Source organism: Jaculus jaculus, chromosome 10, assembly GCF_020740685.1.
Source record: "Jaculus jaculus isolate mJacJac1 chromosome 10, mJacJac1.mat.Y.cur, whole genome shotgun sequence".
NCBI classification, from domain to species: Eukaryota; Metazoa; Chordata; class Mammalia; order Rodentia; family Dipodidae; genus Jaculus; species Jaculus jaculus.
In genome coordinates, this window is record NC_059111.1 from 73309042 (window position 1) to 73336014 (window position 26973).

At 37.8% G+C, this 26973-nt stretch overlaps 2 protein-coding genes across 2 annotated transcripts in view; one reads left to right on the forward strand and one right to left on the reverse strand.

Moving 5' to 3' along the window:
- The window catches only part of Bmt2 (base methyltransferase of 25S rRNA 2 homolog), an 83640-nt gene that overhangs the window by 41379 nt on the left and 15288 nt on the right, over positions 1-26973 (reverse strand). Inside the window, exon 2 of the mRNA XM_004671588.2 lies at positions 24450-24591. Within this exon, the coding sequence (XP_004671645.2) occupies positions 24450-24591 (142 nt within the window). The remainder of the gene's footprint in view (positions 1-24449; positions 24592-26973) is intronic.
- On the forward strand, positions 14578-14799 carry LOC101617883 (ubiquitin-like protein 5). Its single transcript, XM_012951967.1, has one exon. The coding sequence runs from the start codon at positions 14578-14580 to the stop codon at positions 14797-14799; it is 222 nt and encodes a 73-aa protein (XP_012807421.1).

Here is a 26973-nt window from a genome sequence, read left to right on the forward strand (position 1 = left end):
ACAAATGAAATGTCTAACCCAATCTCAGATCAGTAATGTTAAGTAAACTGTACAAAGATAAGTAGGCATGAGTCAGGCAAGGAAGAATGTTAGCTTAGGAGGAAAGTAGATTCCAGGCAAAGAGGTCAGCAAAAGTAAAGCTCTGGAAGAAGAGAACAGAATGGATCATGCAGAGATACTCAGTCTAAGGCACACGAATGGTAAAGAACCAGTCAGAGAATGGTTGAGAGCAGCACACAGAAGTCACCTTTATTCATAGACCACAAAGTCCATTTTAATGTGGCATTTATAAATTCAATCTCTTGATCTAAGGCAGCTTGGCAGTTTTATGTGGTAGGTAGGCAGTAGGCCTGACTACAAAGAAATGAGCTTTCTTTTTCCAGTGTTCACTTATTTTATTTCTTCTGAGATAGAGGGCCATGTGTAGCCCAAACTGGCCTTGAAATCACAATCACTCATTATCACAATCAGCCTGAGTACTGTTATTACAGGTATGCAGCACCATGCCAGGCCAGAAAGCATTTCTGAGTGAATGAATGCATCTGACTATACAAATATACCTTGTGAAGCTGGTAAAAATTTAGTTTTCATGAATTTGGAATTAACCTTAAAATAATGCATCTGTCATCTAACATAAGAAATGAAGCAAAAAAGCAAAAAGCTTGCGCTCACCTTTCCATTAGTTAGATCTATATAAAGAGGCCAATATTCAACAGCTACTAAGCCTCAAAATTTGCAACTTTATGTGTTTCAATCTAATAGTTATTAAGATACGTTGCAGCAAAAGAATGAAAGAGCTAGAATTCCAGGTTCTAAGAAGACAATAACAGCCATTTAGCTCCAATCTCCCACTACATGGTTTCAAAGTGAAAATTATTAGAGAGCAAATAATTAGAGAGCACTTGCAGCTCACAGTGATGGCACAAGTAGGAAAGACAAGAAGGAAATACACCACTTCACATTATATGCAATTGGGAAATCTAAATCTAAGGCCAACTGAGTAGGCTTTAGAACTAACTCATTAACAGAGTGAAATGAGGACTATTTACGAGAGAGAAGTATGATGAAAGTGGCAACATCATATGGCTTGCCCTGGAGAAAGGGAAATATAGCCAGGAAATACTAACGAATTCTTGGGGACCTACTTAAAGCATTCATCACTGGAATTTCAAGAGAACAAAGTCTGGGAGGCATATAGCCAAGTATTGCTAACAGAGGTGAAAGACTTGGAAAAGTAGAAGCAGTCACCTTGAAAAAAGGAGGTATCTTTAGAGGCACATTAATTAGGGGAAAGAATGAAGCAACTAAAATAATAAATTTACTGGTGTTTGTGTGTGCAAGTGTGTATAAACATGTCAGTATTAAACTATACATTTATATTTGTAGCAGTTAAGTAAAATGTTAAAAAATTAAAAACCAAAGCAAGTGACCCAGCTCATAGCTACTTTTGTAGTCAGCTCCATGTTGCGGGGACCAACTTCCAAACACACACAGTTTATGGGAGGATATAAATCTTGACTTTGAAGACTAAGGTTACCTTTTTCAGAATTCTTCCTTTCAGTCATCTCCTTTAGAAAGAATCTGCATTCCTATTCATTTTAGCCTTTCCAGAGTGGACTTTACGTAAGGCATCTTTTCTACTGTTGTAATGTAAGGCAGCAGGGCCACCCTTAATGGTGGCAATCTGGCTAACACTAGTAGCTTTAGCAACCTAAAACCATTCTCTTGGCCAGTAACCTTAAACTTGTATGAACTTTTAAAATTATCTTTCACTATATCTTCTTTTAAATTCAAGCTTGATCAAACTTTTAGGGGGCAACTAGACTTTACGCTCAGTTCCAAAAATTCACTATCTTCCCTTCCTTTTCATAACCCAACACAATTCTTCCGTGCATTTAGCATTTTCAAGCTCTCATCCGATTATATAAATCTTTGCTTACCACTCTCTTAGGCTTTTGCAGTCCCAATTCACATTCCTCCAGTACACAAATTCCAAAATCTATATGGTCAAATTCATCACAGCAACACCCTAACTCTCTGGCAACAAATTCTGTTGCAGTCTGCTCTACAGTGTTGGAGTGAACTTCCAAACAGACACAGTTTATGGGAAGAAGGCATTTATTTCAAGCTTACAGATCCAGAGAAAGTTCCACCACTGGTGGAAGAAACTGGCTGCCTTCTACAGATCCAAGCAGAGAGACACAACCAAACAGTCAGAAAACACCAAAAAGCAGCAAGAATCCCAGCAGAGCTCAAACTCGCTCTCTCCACACCTTTGGGCTGGAATTCAGATCCACCCCTACCAACACATCCCCAACACATCCTCTCCCCCACCTGCAGAAGTCTGGACACTAGGGGCTAAAACAGCAAACTCAATTTTAATTAAAAAAAAAAACACCTGAGTCTATAGGGCCATACATTCAAACTACCACAGCTATATGGCCAAAGAAACTCCAAAACACTGCAAGAAAAAAAATACCTAAAAGAAACAATAAGCTCAGTAACCATAAACCTTTCAGTTTTACACATACACAGAATTATAAAGAAAAGCAAAGCTCAACTACTCATTGTTACTTGTACATTACTAAGTATACAACTGAAGATATTAAAGAACAAATTTGAAATTAGCAAAATCAGAAAACTAAATAAATGGAGAGATTATCTATGTTCATAAACTCAATGTTACTAAATGTTATATTTTTCGTATCTTGGTCTAAAGAGCCAAAATAATCAAAACCATTGGTAAAAAAGCTGGTATTGACTAAAAAGCACCTAAATAGTTAAAAAAAGAAAATAAAAGAGAATAGTTTATAATGATAAAGACCAAAATTCCCAAATGCCAATTTTTTATACTGGCAAACTAATTTATTTAATCACTTATATGTTGTATTAGTCAGATTTTTTTCAAAGGAACAGAACCAATAGGAGGTATTAATACACAGTTCTTATTAACTCTCCCCACACATGCACAAAAAATACAAAAACAAAACAAAACAGAACCAAACCAATCCTATCTTATGTGTGGTGTCTATTTCTCTATGCAATGAGGGGGGAGGGGAAGGAAAAAGAGTAAGGATAAGAATGAAACAAATATCTTGGGAATGTATTTCCTCATTATTACAGTACAAGACACATTAGCAATATAATATCCTTGCTCAGAATATGCTTAACCTGAATTTAATCAAAATGAAACAGTGAGACAATTCCAAACTGAAGAGGCACTTATAAAATTTCAACTTAAAAAGCCACAGGGTTGGGAGAGTATATTCTGGGGCATAGTCCTCCCTTACAGAAACTGACCAGTGTATTTATGACCCTACAATGACTAGCTATAACCCCATTGAGGAGGGCCCTCAGTGGAATGGGAGCAGGGGATATGGGACATAAGAGTACAAACCAATGGGAACATGACCAATTTGTAATATGTTTGTATATTAGAAGTATTCAGTAAGTAAAAAGATATTAAAATAGGGCAATGATATTATTTAGTTGTTTTTAGTTAGCACCTATACGCCACCTTATTTTATGAATGAATAATTCACATAAAGTAAAAAGGAATTATTTCAGAGGGGACGGGGAAGAACAGTCATGCCACAAAAGTCAAGGGGAAGAAAGGGAAGGAGGGAGAGAGTAACTAAACCAAGCCCAAACTAAAGGGGACTTAACAATTCTAGATTCAAAGGGACTAAAAAGATTAAACATCTAAGTGCAATTGATACCAATTAGGTGCAAGGTAATTTTCTTTTAGAGGTGGTCAGCCAGGGACACAGGCCCAATGAACATGGATATCACATTGTTCTGGTGAGCCTAGAGTTCCAGTCTGATCCAAGATGGCAACAAAACGTAGCTTCCTGATTCTTCCTCAATGTTTGGAGAGCTTGGTCTCCTTGTAGGTGAACCCTTTCTCCATCTGCACTCACTCCGGGGCCCACTAAACAATCAAGGCCCTTCATATACATTTGAACTTGGCAGTGAGGCTCATCCCAATTGTATTATTTAATTTAAAAAAGAACCTTATCCAAACTTCCACATGAGATTTTCATGACTGTCCTTTTCCCTTTTCAGTCTGGCTAAGAAGGAGGGAATTAATCTTGGCTTGGGAGCTTTCCTGCTTTCCCTTCTCTTAACTCAACTCTCTCTTAATAAATCTTTCATAATTTGCACTTCTCTGTATCTGAATGTTTGCAATTCATTGCTAATCATACACAATAACTTTGAGACATTGTTTTAGGGAGGTCTAAACCCACCCAGAACTATCTCCCACAATACAATGATTTATGAGACATTCCTGAAGAAATGGTCAGAAAGAAAAGTTCAGGTATAAAAGATATCAATAAGGGCTGGAGAGATGGCTTAGCGGTTAAGCGCTTGCCTGTGAAGCCTGAGGACCCCGGTTTGAGGCTCGATTCCCCAGGACCCACATTAGCCAGATGCATAAGGGGGCGCACGCGTCTGGAGTTCGTTTGCAGTGGCTGGAGGCCCTGGCACGCCCATTCTCTCTCTCTCTATTTGCCCCCCCCCCGTCACTCTCAAATAAATAAATAAAAATGAACAAAAAAAAATTAAAAAAAAAAGATTACCAATAAAAACTTGGAAAATTTGATTATGGATTGTGTATTGGTTAGTAGCATCATACTAAGGGTAAGTTCCTTAACTGTGACTGATGTAACCTGGATGTACAGCAGCAGAATGCTCTCAGGTGACACAAGTGAAGCACTCAGATTATAATCTTGTTACTTCAGCAAGTGATTTACAAATGGTCTGGCAGAAAATGAGGGGAAAAAATGCTGGTGGAAAACAAGAAAGAATACAGAAACTGAATGAAAGTAAGTACGAGTAGAGGATTTAGTACCCAGCCAAGTTGTATGTCTGGACCAGTTTTTGTTCGATAAGTAAACACTCAAGAACTTTGTCCTGCAAAGAAGATGAACTTCATACATGGGATGATGGGAAACACTGGTAATGAAGCTGGTAGTGAAGAACAAGCATTTAATGGCTCAAAAAGGAGGTAATTTATAAAATGAAAGACCACAGTTAAATCAAAGATATAATCATTGTAAATAATTATGTTGCATTTATCATAGCAGTTATCCTCACAAAGGAAATAATCATGAAGAGAGACATAATCTGGAATTTAACACTACCCTCTTAAGTAAACAAATGAAAACCAACTAAGGTCACAGAAACAATACAAAATGCAAGGTTTATCCTACTAATATAAAATGAACTTTGTACTCTAGTAGACAATATAGCTGATTTAAAAGTATGTGTTCATGAGATGTTCCTAAAAAATTACCACATCAAAGGGTAAAAAACTCATCAACTGTCTAAATAGGCAGTGGACCTGTTTCATGGGCTCATTATGATATTTCAATACATTTTTACAATGTGCAATAAATTTCTAGTAACACTATAAGATCTGCAGAGTAAGACAACAAGGTATGTATATATTAAGGAGAAGTTATGGTGTAATCCCAGCCAAGGTCACTAAACTAAAGTGCTAAGGAGAACTGATTAAATTTGATTCTGTTCCAAGGGGCTGGATGAATGACTTCATGGTTAAGGCATTTGCCTGCAAAGGACCCAGGTTCGATTCCTCAGGGTCCACATAAGCCAGGTGCACAAGAGGGCGCATGCTGGAGTTTGTTTGCAGTGGCTGGAGGCCCTGGTGCACCCATTCTCTCCCTCCTTCCCTCTCTTTCTTTCTCCCTCTCTCTTCCTCTTTCTCTGTCAAATAAATAAATGGATAGGGCTGGAGGGCTGGCTTAGCAGTTAAGGCGTTTGCCTGCAAAAGCCAAGGGACCCATGTTCGATTCCCTAGGACCCATGTTAGTCAGATGCACAAGGCAGTGCAGGTTTCTGGAGCTCACTTGCAGTGGCTGGAGTCCCTGATGCACCCATTCTCTCTCTCCCCCCCCCCCACCACCTTTCTCTCTGTGAAATAAATAAGAGGCAGGGAATGGGGAAAAAAGGGCAGGAAAGATTCTCTGTAGTCCTTTTGTGGGGTGACTAATATATCCAGATACTGCAGGAGTCACTCCCCTAAAATCCATAGAAGATTCATTTCTGAAGTTTATGAAACCTAATGTGTACTGAAACTAAAGTAAACTAGCTCTAGTCCAGTTCAGTTACTGACAGATCAAAGCTACCTTTCAGGGACTGATTTAGATGAAATGCTTGACAAAGAATTAAAAAAAATGATTATATCTATGTTCAATAAAATCAAAGAAGAAATAAAAGGAATCAAAGGAGAAGACAAACTCCTGAAGGAATCCCAAGAAAACAAATATGAATAAATTAGTGAAATAAATTCAATACCAGACATGAGTAAGGAAATATATATAATGAAAAAATACCAATCAGAAACACTAGAAAGTCTCACCAGTAGAATGGACCCTGACCAAGCAAATAGCAGAACTGGCAGAAAAGCAACAAAGGTCTAATAATTCTATGAATGCTGTCCTCCCTAGATTGGACCTAGCAGACAAGAACCAGGAAGGGATCCAAAGTCAGTTAAATGATCTGAAAGAGTAAAAAAAAAAAAAAGGACCACCTCAATAACCAGTTGATTAAATTCAATGAGGACATAAAGAAATGTAAGGATGAATTCTAAAATGCATTAAGAAAATCAGAAAATGACATGAAAAGGGAATTCAACAGAGGGATGGAAACTATATGGAAATGGCGTGGTGGTTAAGGCGTTTGCCTGCAAAGCCAAATGATCCCAGTCTGATTCTCCAGGATCCACATAAAGCCAGATTCATAAGGAGGCACATGAATCTGGAGTTTGCTTACAGTGGCTGGAGGCCCTAGCATGGCCATTCTCTGTCTCTCTCTCTCCCCCTCTCTCTCTCCAAATAAATATATTTTAAATAACAGTAGAAAATAAAATCCAAATTGAACAAGCCCAAAACTCTACAAAAGCTCTCAAGAACAGAGTCAGCCATGTGGACAGAAACTGAGAAATGGAAGACAAGTAGAACAAAACAGTTCATGAGTCCAAAAAGTTTCAATAAGTTCCAAAATTTTTCTGAACACAGTATGAAGGAACAGTGAGATACCCTAAAACGTCCCAACATTCAGATTATGGGAATACCAGGAAGGGAAGAAATTAAGACCAAAGGCATGGAGACCTTACTCAACAAAATTACCAAAGAAAACTTTCCCATTCTCTCAAAAGTCCCATCAAGATATAAGAAGCTATCAGAACTCCAAACAGACTAGATCAAAGGAGAAATTCTCCAAGACATATTATCATTAAGACTCTACACATCAATACCAAAGAGAAAGTCCTAAAAGCAGCTAGGGAGAAACAACACATTATATTTAAAGATAACCCCATCAGAATTACTTAAGACTTCTCATTGAAACCCTGAAAGCCAGAAGGGCTTGGAATGGAACACTGCCAAGTCTAAAAACCTATGGCTTCCAACTGAAACTACTCTGCCCAATAAAAGCATCCCTCATAAATGATGGTGAAAGAAAAGATTTCCACAATAAAACTCAGCTTACAACTATATGAACACAAAGTTAAACCTGCAGAGAGTACTTCAGGGGATTCTTCACACAGAAGAATCAAATTATCAACCTCAAGTGCCTGTAACAAGCAGATCACAATAACCAAACTCTCAGTGAAGGCACAAAAAAACTACAAAGTCCAAGAAAATACCAAACCACACATAAACCAGCATGATATGCCAGGGATGAAATCAAATCTAACTCACCACTACAGACAGACACCACCTCAGGGTGAAAGGATGGAAAATTATATTCCAAGTAAATGAAAATAAAAAACAAGCAGACGCAGCTATACTATTATCAGATAAAAACTTCAAACCAAAAGTAATCAAAAAAGACAAAGACAGCCACTTCCTACATATCAAGGGAACAATCCAACAAGAGGATATCACAATCATCAATCTATATGCAAAAATCTCAGGTGCACAATTCAAAACCTACTTGACAAAAAACAAAAAAACAAACTAACAAAAAACCAAAACAGAAATAACCACCAACACCATCATAGTTGGGGACTTCAATACACCACTACCAGCAATAGATAGAACATCCAAACAGAAAACTAACAAGGAAGTGAGAGAGCTCAACAAAACCATAAATCAATTAGACCTAACGGGACATCTACAGAACATTCTACCCCAAATCCACAGACTACACATTCTTTTCAGCAGCTCATGGAACCTTCTCTAAAATAGATCATATACTGGGCCATAAAACCTACTTCCATATACTTAGGATTACTGACATAATTTCCCACATGATATCAGATCACAAGGCTGTATTGCTAGAAATTAACAACAAAAGATGTGCCAGGAATCCCGTCAGATCCTGGAAACTGAACAACACACTTTTAAACAAATAATAAATGGGTAGTGGATGAAATACAAAATGAAACTGCAAAATTTCTAGAAATGAATGACGTGAACTAAAACTTATGGGACACAATGAAGGCAGTCCTTAGAGGAAACTTCACAGCACCAAAACAAAGATAGAGAAATCCAAAATCAATGACCTAACCATCCATCTAAAGGCACTAGGAAAGCAAGAAGAATCGAACCCAAAAAGCTCTAGATGGAAAGAAATAATTGAGATCAGAGGAGAAATTAATTGGAAACTAAGAAAACAATTAATAAAATTGATGAGACAAAGAGCAGGTTCTTTGAAAAAATAAACAAGATTGATAAACACCTGGCCAATTTTATCAAACAACAAAAAAAAAGAGACACTTAAAATTAAGAAGAATGCTAGAAAGGAGATGTAAAGGGAACAGAAAAGGAGGGCGGGGGATGGGGACTTAATAGGATGGTATTGTATATGTAAGTAGCAAAACACATTAATGGGGGTGAAAAGACCTAAGTGAGGTTGGGAAAGAGATTGAGTAAAGGAAAGATGGAGGGAGGGCTAATCAAAGTCTAAGAGGATATAAATAAGTCATATGGAAACCTACTTTTTTGGACAACACTCAGAAGCTACAGATTATTAATAGGAAATTTTCAGTGTCAGAGATGGGATACTTTCCAGTGAGTTGCTGGCCAGGGAGATCCTGATACCACCTAAATATTACAAGCCATTGCTGAGACCCTTGGTTCCCATCAGGAAGATAGTAAGACCCTCCTGCTGAATACTCTACATACCTAGGCTGCAAGGTCACTGAGAAATGATGTTAGAGCTGAGGTGAAAACCTCCTCCATGTAGACCAACTGACAGAAAGCTAGAAAAAGCCATGTTGCATGCACTTCAATGGGAGAGAGAAGTCACCAGTGAAAATACTCAACAGTGGACACTGCAAGTGGCCAGCCAGGTCAAATGAGCCAATGGGTACAACAGTGGCATGTCTATCATGGTAGAAACCAGCTGCCCTCTAATTGGACTGCAGGCCTGCTCCATAGGAGGGAATATATCCCTGATACTGAAAACTTAAAACAGGGGTAGTCATGACCCCTAGGGGTGTAACGTCTGCTGCTGTCTGGCTAAATGTATATACTGTGCTCACCAAACTGCCCAGTAAGCACTTCTCTTATCCTTCATACCCATATATTTATGTTACTCTCACTTTTCATTCCAGAACCTTCAGATGACAGTGACTTTGGGATGACTCAGAAGGCACCATGGTGTAGAGAAGAAGTGATAGAGGAATGCTCAGCACTGCAATATCTCTATCACATCTTCCAAGGCTCAGGGTCCACTGAGGAAGAGGTGACAGAAAGAATATAAGAGCCAAAGGAAGGGTAGGACTACTTACAATGTGCTCCTCCAGACACAAAATGTCCTAGATATCCATGACCTCACAGTGCCTGATATTACCTACACAAGACCATCATAACAGGAAAAAAATATCATGTCAAAATAAAAGAGAGACTGATTGAGAGGGGGAGGGGATATGACGGAGAGTGGAGTTTCAAAGGGGTAAGTAGGGGGAGGGAAGGAATTACTATGGGATATAGTTTACAATCATGGAAGTTGTCAACTAAAAGAACTAAAAAAGCTATGATTGTGCTTAGTAAAGATTGCAGAATATAGTAAGTTGGGCAATCAGAAGACCAGTGGGGAGCTGTTACTGAGCATATCTGTATCATCACAGTGGTCTGAACTGTACAGAATGCATGAAGATGGAAATGGGTGGGTCCCATGGGAAAGTGGGAGGTATCAGAGATGGACTAGGTGTGGAGTATGAGGGAGGGAAGGTGTTACACATTCCAACAAGTCTTGGCATGGGAAAATGGTGTCAGATAAGTCTCACCTACAGTGCTGTAAGAAATTGCAAAATGGAACTACAGGATTGCTTATCACTGAATGTGGTCAGTCTGTTGACCAAAAAAAAAAAAAAAAAAAAAATACAATGAAAAAGGAGAGACCACAACAGATATAAGTAAAACTGGGAGAATCACTAGGACTTCTTTCAAAAACCTCTACTTCACAAAAGTAGGATAATATGGAGGAAATGGAGGAATTCCTGGACACATACCACCTACCAAAGCTAAACTCAGACCAGATTAATCTCCTAACAAACCTATCATACCCATCAAGATTGAAAAGCTAATCAAAAACCTTCCCAAAATGAAGTGTCCATGATCAGATGGCTTCTCAGCTGAATTCTATCAAACCTTCATGAAAGAACTAAAACCAATTTTTCTCAAAATGTGCTACACAGAGACCAGGAAAACTGCCAATTCCTTCTATGAAGCTACTATCACCTTAATACCAAAATCAGGCAGAGAAGCCACAAGAAAACTATTAGCCTATTTCCCTGATGAACTTAGATGCAAAGATCCTGAACAAAAACCAAATTCAACAATACATCAAAAGCATCATCCACTTTGATCAAGTAGGCTTCACCCCAGGAACACAGAGGTGGTTCAACATATGGAAATCTGTCAATGTAATATACCACATAAATAAGCTTAAACACAAAAACCACTCGATCATTTTGATAGATGCAGAAAAGGCCTTTTACAAAATACAACATCACTTCATGATCAAAACATTGGAGAGAATAGCCATGGACAGTTTATATCTCAACATAATAAAGGCTATATATAAAGCTCCTAAAGCCCATATAATAACTTAAGAGAGAGAGACTGAAGGAATTCACATTGAGATCAGGAACAAGACAGGGGTGTCCACTCTTACCTCTGCTCTTCAATATTATTGGAAGTCCTCAAGCAATAAGATAGGAGAAAGTATTAAAAGGGATACAAATTAGAAAGGAAGAAGGTAAGTTAGCTCTATTCGCAGACATGATTCTATACACAAGAGACCCGAGAGCCTCCATTCCAAAAGACTTAAAGGTGATAAACTCCTTCAGCAATGTAGCAAGATACAAAATCAATGCACAAAAACCAGTGGTCTTTCTATATGCACAATACAAAGATACAGAGAAATAAATAAGTGACATTGTCCCATTTTCAATAGCAGCAACAACAACAATAAAACCTTGGAATAACATTATCCAAGGATGTGAAAGACCTATACAGTAAAAACATAAAAACACTCAAAAATGAAACTGAGGAGGACTTGAGAAAATGGGAAGATTTCCCATGCTTCTGGATAGGCAGAATTAACATTGTGAAATTGGCGATCTTACCAAAGGCAATATATAGATTTAATGCAATACCAATAAAAATCCCAACATTTTTCTTCACAGACATAGAAAAAATAATCTCAAAATTCATTTGGAATGGCAGATGGCATCGATATCGAAGCATATCCTCAGCAAAAGTAACACCTCCAGAGGCATCACCATTCCTGATCTAAAGCCATAGTTAAAAGCCATAGTAATAAAAACAGGATTATAGACCAATGGAACAGAATCAAGGACCTGGACTTTGGGTCAAGTAACTATAGCTACTTGATACTTGACAAAGGCCCTAACAATGTAGGCTGGAAAAAAAGACAGCATCTTCAACAAAGGGTAAGGAAAAATTGGACAACCATATGAATGAAAATGAAACTTGATGCACACATTTTGCCATGCACAAAAATAAAGTTCAAATGGATCAAAGACCTCAATATAAGACCAGAAAATTGGCTACTACTGGAAAAAAAAAAAAATAGGAGAAACTTTCCATAATGGGAAAAGACTTCCTGAACTCCAGTAGCTCAGGAACTTAAATAATCACTTAACCATTGGGATCTCATGAAGCTGAGAAGTTTCTTCACAGACAAACATACAATAAGCAGGGCCAATAAATTACCCACAGAATGGGAGTTGCTGGCTATACAACTGACAGAGGACTAATTTCTAGAATCTACAAGGACCTCAAAAACCTAAACAATAAAAAGTCGAACAACCCACTCACAAAATGGGGAAAAGAACTGGACAGGCAGTTATCAGAGAAAGAAATACAAATGGCAAACACACACTTAAGAAAATGTTCATCATTTCTAATCACCAGGAAATGCAAATTAAAATAACTATGAGATTCCACCTTACCCCAGTAAGGACATTAAACTTTAAAAAATCAAAAGAAAACAAATGCTGGTGAGGATGTGGAGAAATAGGAATGCTTATTCACTGTTGGTAGGAATGTAAGCTGGTACAACCACTATGGAATGCAATATGGAGACTCCTAAAAAGGTTTGACTATTGGAGTTACCAACAGACCCAGTTATTCCCTTAGTAGGCATTTGCTCTTAAAGCTCCATGCCTCAGTTCAGAGAGATTTGTTCAACCATGTTTAAAACTGCTCAATTCATAATAGCTAAGAGCTGCAATCAACCCAGATGTCCATTATTAGATGAATGGATAAACAAGATGTGGTATATCTACATGATGGAATTCTACACAGAGTAAGGAAAAAATGACACAATGAAATTTGAAGAAAAATGGCTGAACTGGGAACAGATCATTCTCAGCAAACTCACCAATAAAAAGGTAACTGGTACATGGTTGGACCTATCTGTGGCCCCTAACCTGAATTGGGCTGAAATGCTGAGATACCTAATAAGCATCTCAAGGACTAGACAATAGGGAGGGGAGGGCGGGAGACAATAATAAGGGTGTGGGTGGGGGACAAAAAACTGGACCCAAATTGCAATGTACCATAAAATTTTACATCCTAAAGGACAGAATAAATGGCTGAACCTTTATCAGGTCCTTATAGGGAACAGGACCCTGGAGAGAGTAAGAGGAATGACTATCCTTAATCTTCTCCTCTTTCTCACTCCTTATCTCTCCTCTCTTCCTCTTCCCCTTTACTCTTCATTTCTTTTCTTTTCCCTCTCTCTCTTTTTTCTATTTCCTATCTTTTTCATCCTTCTTTTCCTTGGTACATGGTTTCTCAAAAGAAGAGAGATTTCTGTCAGAGTACTTGATGACCCACTAAAGGTTAGTGGTAAGACCCCACTGCTGAAGACACCATATGCTGTTGGTATGGAACATGAAGTGACCAGGGTGGAATCTGGAAGAGAGTCAGTCCCCAGACAGTTAGCTCATCTAGTGCCAGAAGGTTCTACAATGAGTGACTGGGGACAAATGACCAACATCTGTCCAAGCAACTCGTGGTCTAAGCTACCCAGCAGCAAACAACCTGACGTGATGCTCAGACAAATGCAATAGTGGCACACAGCCATGGTGAGTAACCAATTGCTCTTGATTTGGGTAACTGATCCGCTCAGTGGAAGGGAACCCATACCTGGAGCTGGGAAACAAGTCGGAACTATATCCAAAAAAATGAGCCCACTCTCCACTATCAAGCTCCCACCAATTATGGGATACAAAAGCCTATACCTATTAAATTATCTCTAAAAATATAATAGTTATCCCATTATTTGGTGCTGACTTCACTCTCCATTGGAGAATTTGCTTCTCTTTTTCAGATGGACACAGATCCTGAGGACAGAATCAGCCCATCACACTTCAACAGGGCCTCAGCTGAAACCAAGAGTAATTAGGGAAATGAGCAAGAGTGCTGCTGTCTTGGTGTACCTGGTATCAGCCCAAGGGTGAAGGAAATAGACACAGAGAACACTCACCTCCTGACAAACCAGATATCCCGACAGAGAGGCTCCCAAGATCTCATCACTGAAGTAAACCCAAAACGAACCCAACATGGCTCAGGGAAATTTGCAGAACAGGTGGCAGAAAGACAGAGCCACAAGTTGGGTCATTATGCACAGACAGATTGCCTCTCACTCGTAACTGATGGCTAACCCCACAATGTACAGCCCATATTCCCCAACAAGGAGGGTCCCTGTAGAGGGGGAGGACAAGGACGAGGCTAACTTTGGTACCACCATGAGTTTATATACACACTGTGTATACAGCTATTAAAAAATTAAATTAAAAGAACTGCTAAACCTGAAGGAGGCCATCAAAAAACCAACAATCATATAAGTGAGATTGAACAGAACTGGCTCTTAGAGCACACAGCTTTTGAAACTATGCTTAACTTAATTGAAGAAGACTTTAGAAGCCTCAAAAGAGATATAAATGAATTGAAGGTTCATCAAGAAATGCAAGATCTCGGCGAGAGAAGCTTCTGGCTCACAGTTTGCTGGTCTGTGTCACTAGCTGGTGAGCATCTTCGCATTTGTGAGCAGCCATCAGCTCCAGTCAGAATGATTGAGGTTGTTTGCAACAACCATCTGGAGAAGAAAGTCTGCGTGAAGTGCAACACCGATGACACCATTGGGGACCTTAAGAAACTGATCGCAGCTCAAACTGGCACCTCTTGGAACAAAATTGTCCTTATAAAGTGGTACACGATTTTTAAGGACCACGTGTCACTGGGAGACTATGAAATTCATGATGGAATGAACTTGGAGCTTTATTACCAATAGAGCAGATTTTTTTCTCCTGCCCTGCTCCCCACCCCCAGTCCCACTGGGTGCCCCCTGCAAATGAAGAGTTGACTAAGGCATTTTCCTTCTGAAGTGACAACTCCGGTGTGCAACAAGTAAGTGAAGAAATGGACAACAGGTTGGGCACAATGGTGCTTGCCTGTAAGTCAAGCTACTAGGAAGACTGAGACTGCAGAGTTGCTTGAGTCCAGCAGTTTGAGATCAAATGCATCATGAAGAACCAACCCTATTTTGTAAAAGAACAGAGCAATAAATTCTTAAAACTAAAAATTCTCCTAAGTTACTCATTGGTACATAGTGACTTTAAAAAGGATCCCAATGCCATAATAAAACAGAAATGAGACTCTGTCTCTCTCACTCGCTTTTTCTTTCTTTCTCTCTTTCTTCCTTTCCTGTCTCTCTCTTTACATCATGTATGGTTATCAGTTTTGGGGGGCCAGGGGTGGAATATGATGGTTTAATTCAGGTGCCCCCCCATAAACTTAGGTGTTCTGAATGCTAGGTTCCCAGCTGATGGAAATATGGGAATTAAGGCCACCTGGAGGCAGTGTATTTCTGGGGTCAGGCTTATGGGTATTATAGCCAGTTTCCCCTTACCAGTATTTGGCACACCCTCCTGTTGCTATTGTCCACCTTATGTTGGCCAGGGGGTGATGTCCACCCTCTGCTCATGTCCTCATTTTCCCCTGCCATCATGGGGCTTCCCTTCTAGCATGTATGCCAAAATAAATCTCTTTTTCCCAGAAAAAAAAAGAAATGCAAGATCTCAATAACCAGTTTATTAAGCTTAATGAAGACTTGATGAAATACAAGAATGAATTCCAGGAAGCATCAATAAAAGTCAGAACTGAAATCATACCTCAAAAAAAAAAAAAAAAAAAAAAGAGATGGACATGATGAAAATAACACAACAGGAATGTTCAAACAATCATACAAACAGAATTTGAGGGAGATTTCCTAAAACAACCAAATATCCAGATCATGGATCAGAAGGAGAAAAACTCAAGGCCACAACCATAGTGAATGTATTCAACAAAATAATTGAGGCAAATTTTCCCAATCTCTCAAGAAAGACCTATCTATAGACAAGAAGCCCACAGAATACCAAAGAGACAGGACCAAAGAAGACAATCTCCATGTTACATCATAGTTGAATCTCGAAACAACAAAAACAAAGAGAGAGTATTAAAAGCAGCAAGAGAGAAATAACATATTACATCCAACGACAATTCCATCAGAATTACCTTAGCTTTCTCAAAGGAAACTCTGAAAGACAGAGGGAACACTTCAAGGACTAAAAAACTATGACTTCCAACCCAAGATACTCTACCCAGCAAAACAAAATCCTTACAAACTGAATTCAACAACATATCAAAAGCATTATCCACCATAATCAAGCAGGCTTCATTTCAGTAATGCAGGGATGATTCAATATATGGAAACTGGTCAATGTAGTACACCATATAAATAAACTTAACTATAAGAATCAAATGATCATATCAATTGATACAGAGAAGGCACTGGACAACATACAAAACCACTTCATGATCAAAATGCTAGAAAGAAAAGGCATGGAAGGTTTATATCTCAACACAATAAAGGCTCTATATCAAGCTCCAAAAGCCCAAATAATACTTAATGAGCAAAGACTCACATATTTTCCATTGAGATCAGGAGCAAGACAGGGTGCCCACTCTCATCAATGCTATTACTCAGTACTAGAAGTACTAGCCCAAACAGTAAGATAGGAGAAAAAAATAAAAGGGATGTAAATTGGAAAGGAAGAAGTCAAGTTAGTCCTATTTGCAGATGACATGATCTTATACATAAATGACCCAAAAGTCTCCATCTCAAAACATCTAAAGGTGATTGATTCCTTCAATAAACTGGCAGGATACAAAATCAACATAGAAATAACTGGAGCCTTTCTATATGCAAAGGACAAGTATGTAGAGAAAGAAATTAGTGAGGCTGTCCTATTTCCAATGGCAACAAGAAAGAGTTTAATAACTTAGAATAACACTAACCAAGGATGTGAAAAACCTATATAATGAAAACATAAAAAACTCAAGAAAGAATTCAAGGAGGACTTGAGAAGATACAAAGAACTCTCGTGCTCCTGGATAGGTAGAATTAATATTGTGAAAATAGCAATTCTATCAAAAGTAATATACATATGTAATGCAACAACATTAAAAATTCCAGCATCATTCTTCATAGAGATAGAGAAAATGATCTCAAAATTCATATGCAATGGTAGCAGGCCTCAGTTCCCCAACATATCCTCAACAAAAAGAAACAATTCTGTATCACCATACCTGATCTGAAGCTACATTACAAAGCCTTAGTAACAAAACCAGCATGGTACCGGCATAAAAACAGAAACATAGACCAATAGAAAAGAACAGAAGACCTCAACCCTAGGTCAAATAACTATAGCTACTTGATTTTTGACTAAGTTGGCAATAATGTAGATTGGAGAAAAGGCAGCATTTTCATAAAATGGTGCTGGATAAACTGGATAACCACATGTAGCAAAATGAAACTAGACTTATTCATCTCATCATACACAAAGATTAAGTTCAAATGGATTAAGGACCTTGAAACACTTCTCCTACTGGAATTAAAAATAGGTGGAAGTCTTCACATTATAGGAGTGGGGAAAGACTTCCTGAACAAAATCCCAGTAGCCCACAAAATTAAACAATCACTCAACCAATGGGATATCATGAAGCTAAAAAGCTTTTGCACAGACAAGCATACCATAAACAGAGCCAATAGATTACCCACTGAATGGGAGTAAATCTTCATCAGCTTTACCACTGACAGAAGCCTAACATCTAGAATCTACAAAGAACTCAAAAAACTAAACAATAAAAACTCAAACAACTCACTCCAAAAATGGGGCCGAGAATTGAATAGGGAGTTCTTAGAAGAAGAAATACAAATGGCTAACACACACTTAAGAAAATATTCAACATCATTAACTATCAGGGAATTACAAATTAAAACAACTATGAGAGTCCATCTTACTCCAATAGGGATGGCAATCACTTAAAAATCTAACAATGACAACTGTTGGTGAGGATGTGGGGAAAGAGGAACCACTGTTGGTGGAAATGTAAACTTGTACAACCTCTACGGAAATCAATATGGAGATCCCTGCAAAGGATGAACATAGAGGTACTAACACATCCAGTTATTCCCTTATTGGGCATTTATCCTAAATGTTCCATGCTTCACTAAAGAAATATTTTTCAACCATGTTTATAGCTGTTCAATTCATTATAGCTGTGGTCTGCAATCAATCGAAGTGCCCATCATTGAATGAATGGATAATGAAGTTGTGGTACATTTACACAATGGAATTCTGCTCAGCAATAAGAAAATAGTGATAATGAAATTTATAGAAAAATGGACAGACTTGGAACAGAACACACTCAGTGAACTCACACAATCACAGAAAGACAAATGCTACATTGTCTCGGGGATCCTAACCTGGACCTGCTAGAGTTGCTAACATACCTAATAAGCAACTCAAGGCCCAGACATTAGGGACTGAAGGGCTTGGAGAAAAGGAGGGCGGTGGAAAAACAGACACAAAATAAATCCAAAATCAACAGGTACCATAAAAACCTTTTGCTTGGAGACAGACTAAAAGATATAACCCTCAACAGGATTAAGGAGGGAGCACATGAAAAGAAGAACCCTGGAGAGGGTGGGATGAAGTCTAAGATTAAAACACATTTTGCGTTTGTGTGTGTGTGTGTGTGTGTGTGTGTGTGTGTGTGTGTGTCTGGCCTGTAACTGCCAGGACCAGAAATAAGTTGCTACTCACAATGAGCTGTTGATCAGAGCGACCCAGGAGGTCCCTAAAACAAGACAGGTTACTGTCAAAGCAGTTAATTACTCGCCTGAGGCAAAAGGTAAGACCCTATTGCTGAAGACTCCATATGCTGCTGACACACAGCATAGAGAGACCTGGCTGAAATACCGGAGAGAGCTAGTCCCCAGATAGTGCTTCTAGTGCTAGAAAGCACTACATGAGCTAATGGGAGGAAAGCTCTCACTAGTCTTTGGCTAAATGAGGGGTTATATACATCAAATTCTCCCTAAATAATGCTTATCCCATTTAAACAGTGCTGACTTCACTCTCTATTGGAGAATGTCTTTTTCAGAAGGTAGCATGAACCAAGGAGATAAACTACATCTCACGCTTCAGCCAAGCCACAGCTGAAACCAGAGAAACTAGGGTGATGAGCAAGGGTGCTGTTTGCATCCTGAACCTGATAATCAGCGCCAGGCTGGAGGAGACAGACCTTGATATTCAATATTTACCAAAGCAGACATCCAGAGTCTCCTGAGATAATCACTGAAGTAGACTTAAAACTCATCCACCACAGCTCAGGTAATTTTACAACCACACGAAGAAGGGTCCCCAGTGGAATGGAGGCAGGGATGAGGGAAAAGAAAGAACTAACACATGATATATCCATACAAAATATGTTACTACTACTACTAATAATAATTTTTCATCAAAAATGCAAGAGAATCCATTCTGCACAAGAACATTCTCTCTTTTTTCTTCCTAGAAAGGAACATGAGTAACAGACTTTTCCATGGGGCTACTTTTCCTAGACACATTGTACCTGTCCAATGGCTACAGCTTGTGTCCTCAGGGAGAGCCCTTAAATAAACTTGACTGTTGAAAGGAAAGGAAAAGAAAGGAAAAAGGAAAGGAAAGGAAAGGAAAAAGGAAAGGAAAAAAGGAAAGAAAAAAAACTAAAGGAAAAAGGAAAAAAGGAAAGGAAAAAAGGAAAGGAAAGGAAAGGGAAAGGGAAGGGGAAGGGGAAGGGGAAGGGGAAGGGGAAGGGGAAGGGGAAGGGGAAGGGAAGGGAAGGGAAGGGAGCATATGCTAAGGGATGAAATGACATGCTATTTGTGAATTATTTTCAAACACCCAGGAAGTTATGTGTTCCCATGTGTTTTTATAAATATATATTTTATGTATTTATTTGAGAGAGAAAGAATAGGCATGCCAGGGCCACCAGCCACTGCAAACAAATTCCAGATGCATGGGCCTCTTGTGCATCTGGCTTATGTGAGTCCTGAAGAGTCAAACTGGGATCCTTTGGCTTTGCGGACAACACCTTAACTGGTAAGTCATCTCTCCAGCCCCCATATGTGTTTTTGTATGTAAAAAGAACGAACAAATTCCTTTACTATAGTTTAACATCATTTTCTCACATTTTTATTACTTAATATTACATATAAAATTTAATTATTCTTATAAAGCAAATTCTAAACAGTGTTAGTCTAGCAAAATAATAAAAATCTTAGCAAGGTAATGTTAATATTTTTTTCCACGTACCAACGTTCTGTTAGTATAACTGGAAACAAATTTTTTCTCAATCTCCTTTAAAGCCCGCAGCTTTTGATGTAATATTGCTCTCTTATAATCAACAACAGAAAACGGAATTACATTTAACTCAAATTAATGTTACATGCTGCTGGACTCAGTCATTTTATATACAGACATCCTACTCTATCTTGCCACTGTTTTTTTTTCCCTAGGTGTTTGAGCTAAATTCTTACTAATATTTTAATCAGTTTGACCTAAAAATTACCCTTTTTAGAACATATGTAGATACAACTCTTGAAATAATAAAAATCAAGAAAGAAGAATGAATGCAAGGCAAATTCATTACACAAGCAGCAAGTACAAATGGTATGAGAATACCACATAATAAAGTCCATTTAAGAAAAGCAGTTTGATCTGGTCTGTCCTTCACTACCTTTAATTAAGACCAGATGGAAATGCCCAGTAGAAAGTGGAGAAACCTTAATCCTTAAACCATGGGCTCTGGTTTGAAGATCCCTGGGCCAGATGTGGGTTAACCCCCCACAGTGGGCAGTTGACTAGTTTGACTGTTGAGGAAAGGGAGAGGGAGAGAAAGAAGGAGAGGGAGGGGTTGGGGGAGGGGAGGGGAGGACAGGAGAGGAGGGGAGGGGTGGAGAGGGGAGGAGAGAAATATATGCTAAGTGATGAAATGGCATACTGTTTGTGAATTACTTTCAAACAACCCAGGAAATAATGTGTACATATGTGTTTTTTTAAATATATATTTTTTTATCTATTTATTTGAGAAAGAGGAGGAGAAAGAAAGAGAGAGAATGGGCACGCCACAGTGATCTAAGAGATTCTCCCAAACAATGTAAGCCTTTGCCAAGGACTTGGTTACCAGACATGTAAAAAGTAAGACCCTATTGCTGAAGAAACATAGGTGGTCAGCCCCAAAAGCCAAAAGAAAATGTGGGAAATGAGAGGAAAGCCAGTCCTTCCTTTCCTTCCTTGGCAAACCCTCATGGCACTGGAAAGTACTATGGGAGCTCCAGGGTGAAAAAGGCCACTAATTGCATGAGTAAGTAGGACACCCTGCAAGCCATGCAATACATCAGCCAGAGAACTACACAACTGTGCAATAGTGGCATGGTCTTTGTGGGTTATCAACTGCCCTCTGACTGGACATGAGGCTTGCTCAGTGGGAAGAGAACTCATAACTGGTACAGAGAACCAAAGCAGCACCCATGGTCAGGATACCCAGAGTTTCCTGTACAAGTAGAGTAGGGTAACCTCATCAAAATGTCTCTCCAGCTCCTAGGCATATCACCTTTAATCAAAAATGCTCTCATCCTTAGTTGGAATCTGCTTTGCTTTACAGATGACAAAGAATATAAAAGAGAACCAAGACTTATCAACACGAGAAAAGAAAGTTTAATGAATGCAAGGAGATATGCCACCTCTATACACCTACTGAGGTCCAAAAGAAAATACAGAGGAAGCAGAGATATGAGTATTTCTCCCAATGCTGGTCCAACATCCACATCCAGGAAAATAGCAACAATCACTGTGGTGAACCGAAACACATCAAAACAGAAATACAGAGGCTACAGAGAAGTCAACACTTAACTGATAACACACCTGCTAAGGCTAAGGGATTGTTTCAGAAGAAAGTGGTGGGTAGACTTTAAGATCCACAAGGGGGGAGAAACAGTCTGAGAGACACAGCTAGTCCATCCCTCCCAGAATTAGAGAATTAGAGGGCCTAATTATCTTATAACTATAATTATCTTACAGTGAACACCAATAAGAGGGAATAACAGGGAAATGAGGACCAGAGGAGGGGATGTATTACAACTTATAGGTTAAAAAATATATTTTATTGATAAAAACGGGAAAGAGAACAGCAGTTTAAAGGGTTTGTCTGCAGATTTTTAATATTAATTTAAAAGCATTATTGCTAAAATCAAAGAACCTCGTGTGCAACAGTTATGGTACTGATTTCCTGACAGGACTGTACTGCCACTTTCTAAGACAAAGAAGTTTTTAGCTTAGTGGTATATCTCTTGTTTCTCAGCTTGAGAGAGAAAACATAAACTATACAGAACATTCACCTCTACAAATTATTCTAAGACTCAGCAAATACAATAAAAAACTTAATTGCAAGCATTCCATTTCTTCTTTTTTTTTTTGCTTCTTCCTTTAGTTCCCCAGCTCCAGAATTCTTTAACTCTGTAACCCACTGTTCTCATCTCCTCACTGCTCTCACAACCTCATACTGTAACTCCTTCTCACATATCACCAGAATAATTAGAATACATACATCACTTCCCTTGCTGCTCTTGAGTCATTGTATTTGAACATTAATCTTTGTACACTGCGCTGTTCATGTACTCATTTTCTAAGAAAACTGTTCTTTCTGTCTTGACTATTGCAGTGTTCTTCCTTCTCTGTTTACTGTGCCATTCATATAGCATAGTCTTAATAGTACAATTGATTCTAGAAACTACTTGACTCGTTTTAAAAGGTTGTTAAAATCCTATCAGGGCTGGAGAGATGGCTTAGCGGTTAAGCGCTTGCCTGTGAAGCCTAAGGACCCCGGTTCGAGGCTCGATTCTCCAGGACCCACGTTAGCCAGATGCACAAGGGGGCGCACGCGTCTGGAGTTCGTTTGCAGTGGCTGGAAGCCCTGGCGCGTCCATTCTCTCTCCCTCCCTCTCTTTCCCCCTCTTTCTCTGTCTGTCACTCTCAAATAAATAAATGATAATAAAAAATATTTTTAAAAAAATCCTATCATTTCTTTTGTCAAAATATCCAGTAACTTCCCATCTCACTCAGAAGAAAAGCTAGTATCTTTACAATGGTTTGCAAGCTGCTACAAAATCTAGTTGCTCGTAGTTTCTACAACACTCCATTGCCCAACTTAAGCTACTGCCACACTGGTCGCCTTCCTGTCTTTGAAACAGGCCAACATGCTTATGCCTCTGGATTAGGACAGATTGGCTCTGACTTCTTTCTTATATTTTATATGTATCATTTCAGCGAGGCCTTTTCTCTCTCCTACTTAAAGCTATTTTATTTCTCCTTGCTTCATTTTGCACATGACATTATTTGACTTGCTATTATTGTAATCAATTGAACTTTTTTTTTTCTTTTACCCCTACTAGCACATTAGGGTCAAAGAGAACAAGAACTCTATGTATTTGACTTTGTATTCATAATGCCTATATTGTATAAAGGTACAAAGTAAACAACTGGTAAATATTTTCTGTTAAATGAGGAAATAAAAGAACTACTTTGAATCTTAAGCGTCCTCTAAAAGTTCATGTGTGAAAAATTTAGTCCTCACAATCGTGTTACTGGGAGGTTGTGAAGTCTTTAGAAGGTAGGACATACTGCCATGTGTTTACATCCTTTACTATCTTGGCTTTATGTCCATGAGGCAGCCAGTTATCTTGCACCACATACTTATGCCATGAAGGTAGCTACCTAACTCAGGCCCAAGAACAACAGAGCCTATCAGGGGCTCCAAAACTATCAGCCAAAGTAAACCTTTTCTCTTTATAAGTAGATGATCTTAACACAAGAACTAGGCTATGCACATTTTTTTTCTGGTTTGTGGAATTAATCAATTGTGCATTATTATATAATTTTAAAATAAAATATGAATAAAAATAATTTAAAGGAAATATGAATTGAAAGGTACCATAAACCTACTTATAAAGAAAAGTAATGTGTTAACTTCTGGAAATTTACTTTATAATTCAAAATATAAATATCTTCCCTTAATTTAACCAAATTGATAAAATTAATAGAAATATTTTATATTCTGATGTTTTTAACATTGAAATTTGTATTATGTGAAAATAAACAAAGTAAACATAAATCTAGGAATACCTCAAGTCACATAACAGAAATTAAGGGTTTTTGGAGCTGTTAAAATGTTTTTAAAATGCTAAATTCAAGCATATTATGCAAAGAAATTTCTGTAGTTTATTTGGATGAGGCAAGTACTCTTTTACATATTAAATATGTTAAGGTTTAAGTAAATTTAAAGCATATTTTATAAACATAATAAAATTATGTCAAAGAAAAATATTTTAATCAAAAGAAGTTGAATAAACTTAGTGAAAATGAATCATGAAATTTAGAGTTTGTTAAAAGACATCTGTTAAAAAATATTTCTAGTTTCCTTTTGGTAGAATTATACATGTCAGAGATTTTACGACATTTAAGAGTTTAAAGACTATATTAAAAACTAAGTATGTTAGTTGGTAGAAACACTCACCTACAACACCATTCAATGCGACCTTCACCCTCACAAGTTTTTGCCCAATGATTATCTGCCAAATTTTTCATTGCAACAGCATATTCACAAAGTGTTTCCTCATCTTCACAGTGCTCTCGCCAGATCTTATCAAAATCTCCCACTATGCACAAAGAAAAGACAAATTAAGTTAACTTTACTTCAAAACATGTGTAATCTAACCAGCAAAATTAAAATACTTTATAAGTACAAGAAAAATCATGAACTAAAGCTTAATGAAATTTTGAAAGTTCCTTTGTATAAAAAATGTATCATTTTAACTAATAACCAAAATATTTATCATTTTAAATGGATTTGTAAAGGATAACACAACTGATTATTTATATATTTATACACACATACACACACCAAATCATAAACCAAACGCTTGTTGGTAGAGGACAACTACGGCTAGCAATAGACTATTAATTTTTCTGTTATCACTGGGCAATAAGACCTTGCAAAAGAAGTGCACAAACACCCAAGCCCGTGTCTTGGTAGTTATTTGCTTGGTTCATTACATACTTATCAGCTCCCTGCATCAAGCATTAGGAGATATGTGAGATGACTATGTAAATTAGCAATACTTTAAGTACACTGAAGTACACTGTATTTGAACATTGTAATTACAGTGCAAACACCAAAACTTTTGCTAGGAACAATATATTTTACAAGCCTCTCTAAAGATATGAGCTTTTATAAATAAATAAAAAAATGTAAGATGAATGCATTACCTCACATGTTATTTATTTATTTATTTTTGGTTTTTCGAGGTAGGGTCTCACTCTGGCTCAGATTGACCTAGAGTGCACTATGTAGGCTCAGGGTGACCTTGAACTCACAGTGATCCTTCTACCTCCATGCCCAGCTTTGTTACTTTTTTAATTAAGTAAGTCTTCAACACATTTAAGATGCAATTTAAAACACCACTGTGAAGGCTGATAAAGACTGGAGAAAGATTTGGCCAAATAAAGGACTTTAAGGGAAAAAAATAAACAAAAATCATCACAGTGCTCTCATTCAATGTCTGATGGATGTAGGAATTAGGCTCTCCTGTCCCAAGTACAAATGTAGGCATAATCTGGTAATAGAAGAAACAAATAGAATAGCCAATTGTGGGGTTTAAATTATACTAAAATATATTTTTCCAAGCAAGATTACATCTCTTTCATTTTAAACAAAGGAAACATTAAAATAATTCAAATGTAACAACACTTCTACTGAAATCTAAAAAAAAAAATCCAATTAATTTCAATTACTTGATATTTCAGTCTCATGGTCTAATAAGTACTGATTTAAAAACCAACTGTTAGCTCTCTAACTATAGTTCTGACAATATCAAGAAAGAAAAATAATGGTATACACACATACACATACACACACACACACACACACACACACACAGAGTTCAGTTACAGTCTTAGACTGATGGTGATTTTAAAACCTTAGGTGGATGAATATTTAACTGCAAGTTAATGACTTATATTTGTGTAATGATAATATTCTTAAATTTGTTATATCAGGCTGGCGTTATCTGTCCCCTAAAAAGAAGCAAACAAAAATGTTCTAAATTCTCCAATCAAAATCCTCTTTTAGCATAGCATTATTACTGTGGATTTTAGCTATCTAATTTGATTACTCTATGGTTCAATGTGTATAATGTAATTTTAAAGGTGCTTTGATTTACTGTGAAGTTCTACATCTTCAACTCCAGCAGGGGGCCTTTGTTTGAACTTGTAAATTTCACTACCCTATATAATATACAGATTATAAGTAAATACACAAATGTATCGCTTATGTAATAATGTAAATCATTCAAACAAAAGTTCTAAGTTTGATGGAAACTTTCATTCATGCATTACTTAGTTTAGATTCTTCATAGTAGGTATAGCTTAAGATAAAAATCTGGGTACTAGCTGTTTATTTGGAAGAGCCCAAAGCAACAGCAATGAGGAAGTGAGCAGAAAGACAGGGAAAGAGAAAAAGCTAACAGAACAAGGGCATGTGACTGAGGCTGCTGCTGAGGGTAACCATACTGGATGCTGCTAAAACTGTGCACCTAATAGATAGGAAGCTGAAGTATTTACCTCATTCCCTATTAGCTGAGATTTCTTGTCTGAGCTTAAGCACTGACTCAGGGAACCTGAGCTCCAGCTATGCTGGAGAAATGTATCAGAAAAAGCAATGTACAGTGACAGTGGAACTCTGAAGGGCTGGTGATTTAGTTCAGTGTCCATCCATCATAGCAAGGAGCCAACCATTTGTTATGTGACGCGTTAAGAGGATCTATTGCAAATGTTCAGTGTTCTTATATGTCAATACAAACTCAATTTACTCCATAATTATCCGCTAACTAAAAGATGCAAAGACAACTGTAAATATATAGAAACCCACTTCCTTACAGCTTTGTAGATTTGTTTTTCACACTCAACAACTGTCTTCAATTTTTAAAAACAGTTTACAGGTGTACTGCCTGCTTCACTGATTTAAATACACACACACACAC

Excerpts from the sequence above, each read along its gene's own strand:
- LOC101617883 (XM_012951967.1), top strand. The coding sequence starts at position 14,578 with ATGATTGAGGTTGTTTGCAACAACCATCTGGAGAAGAAAGTCTGCGTG.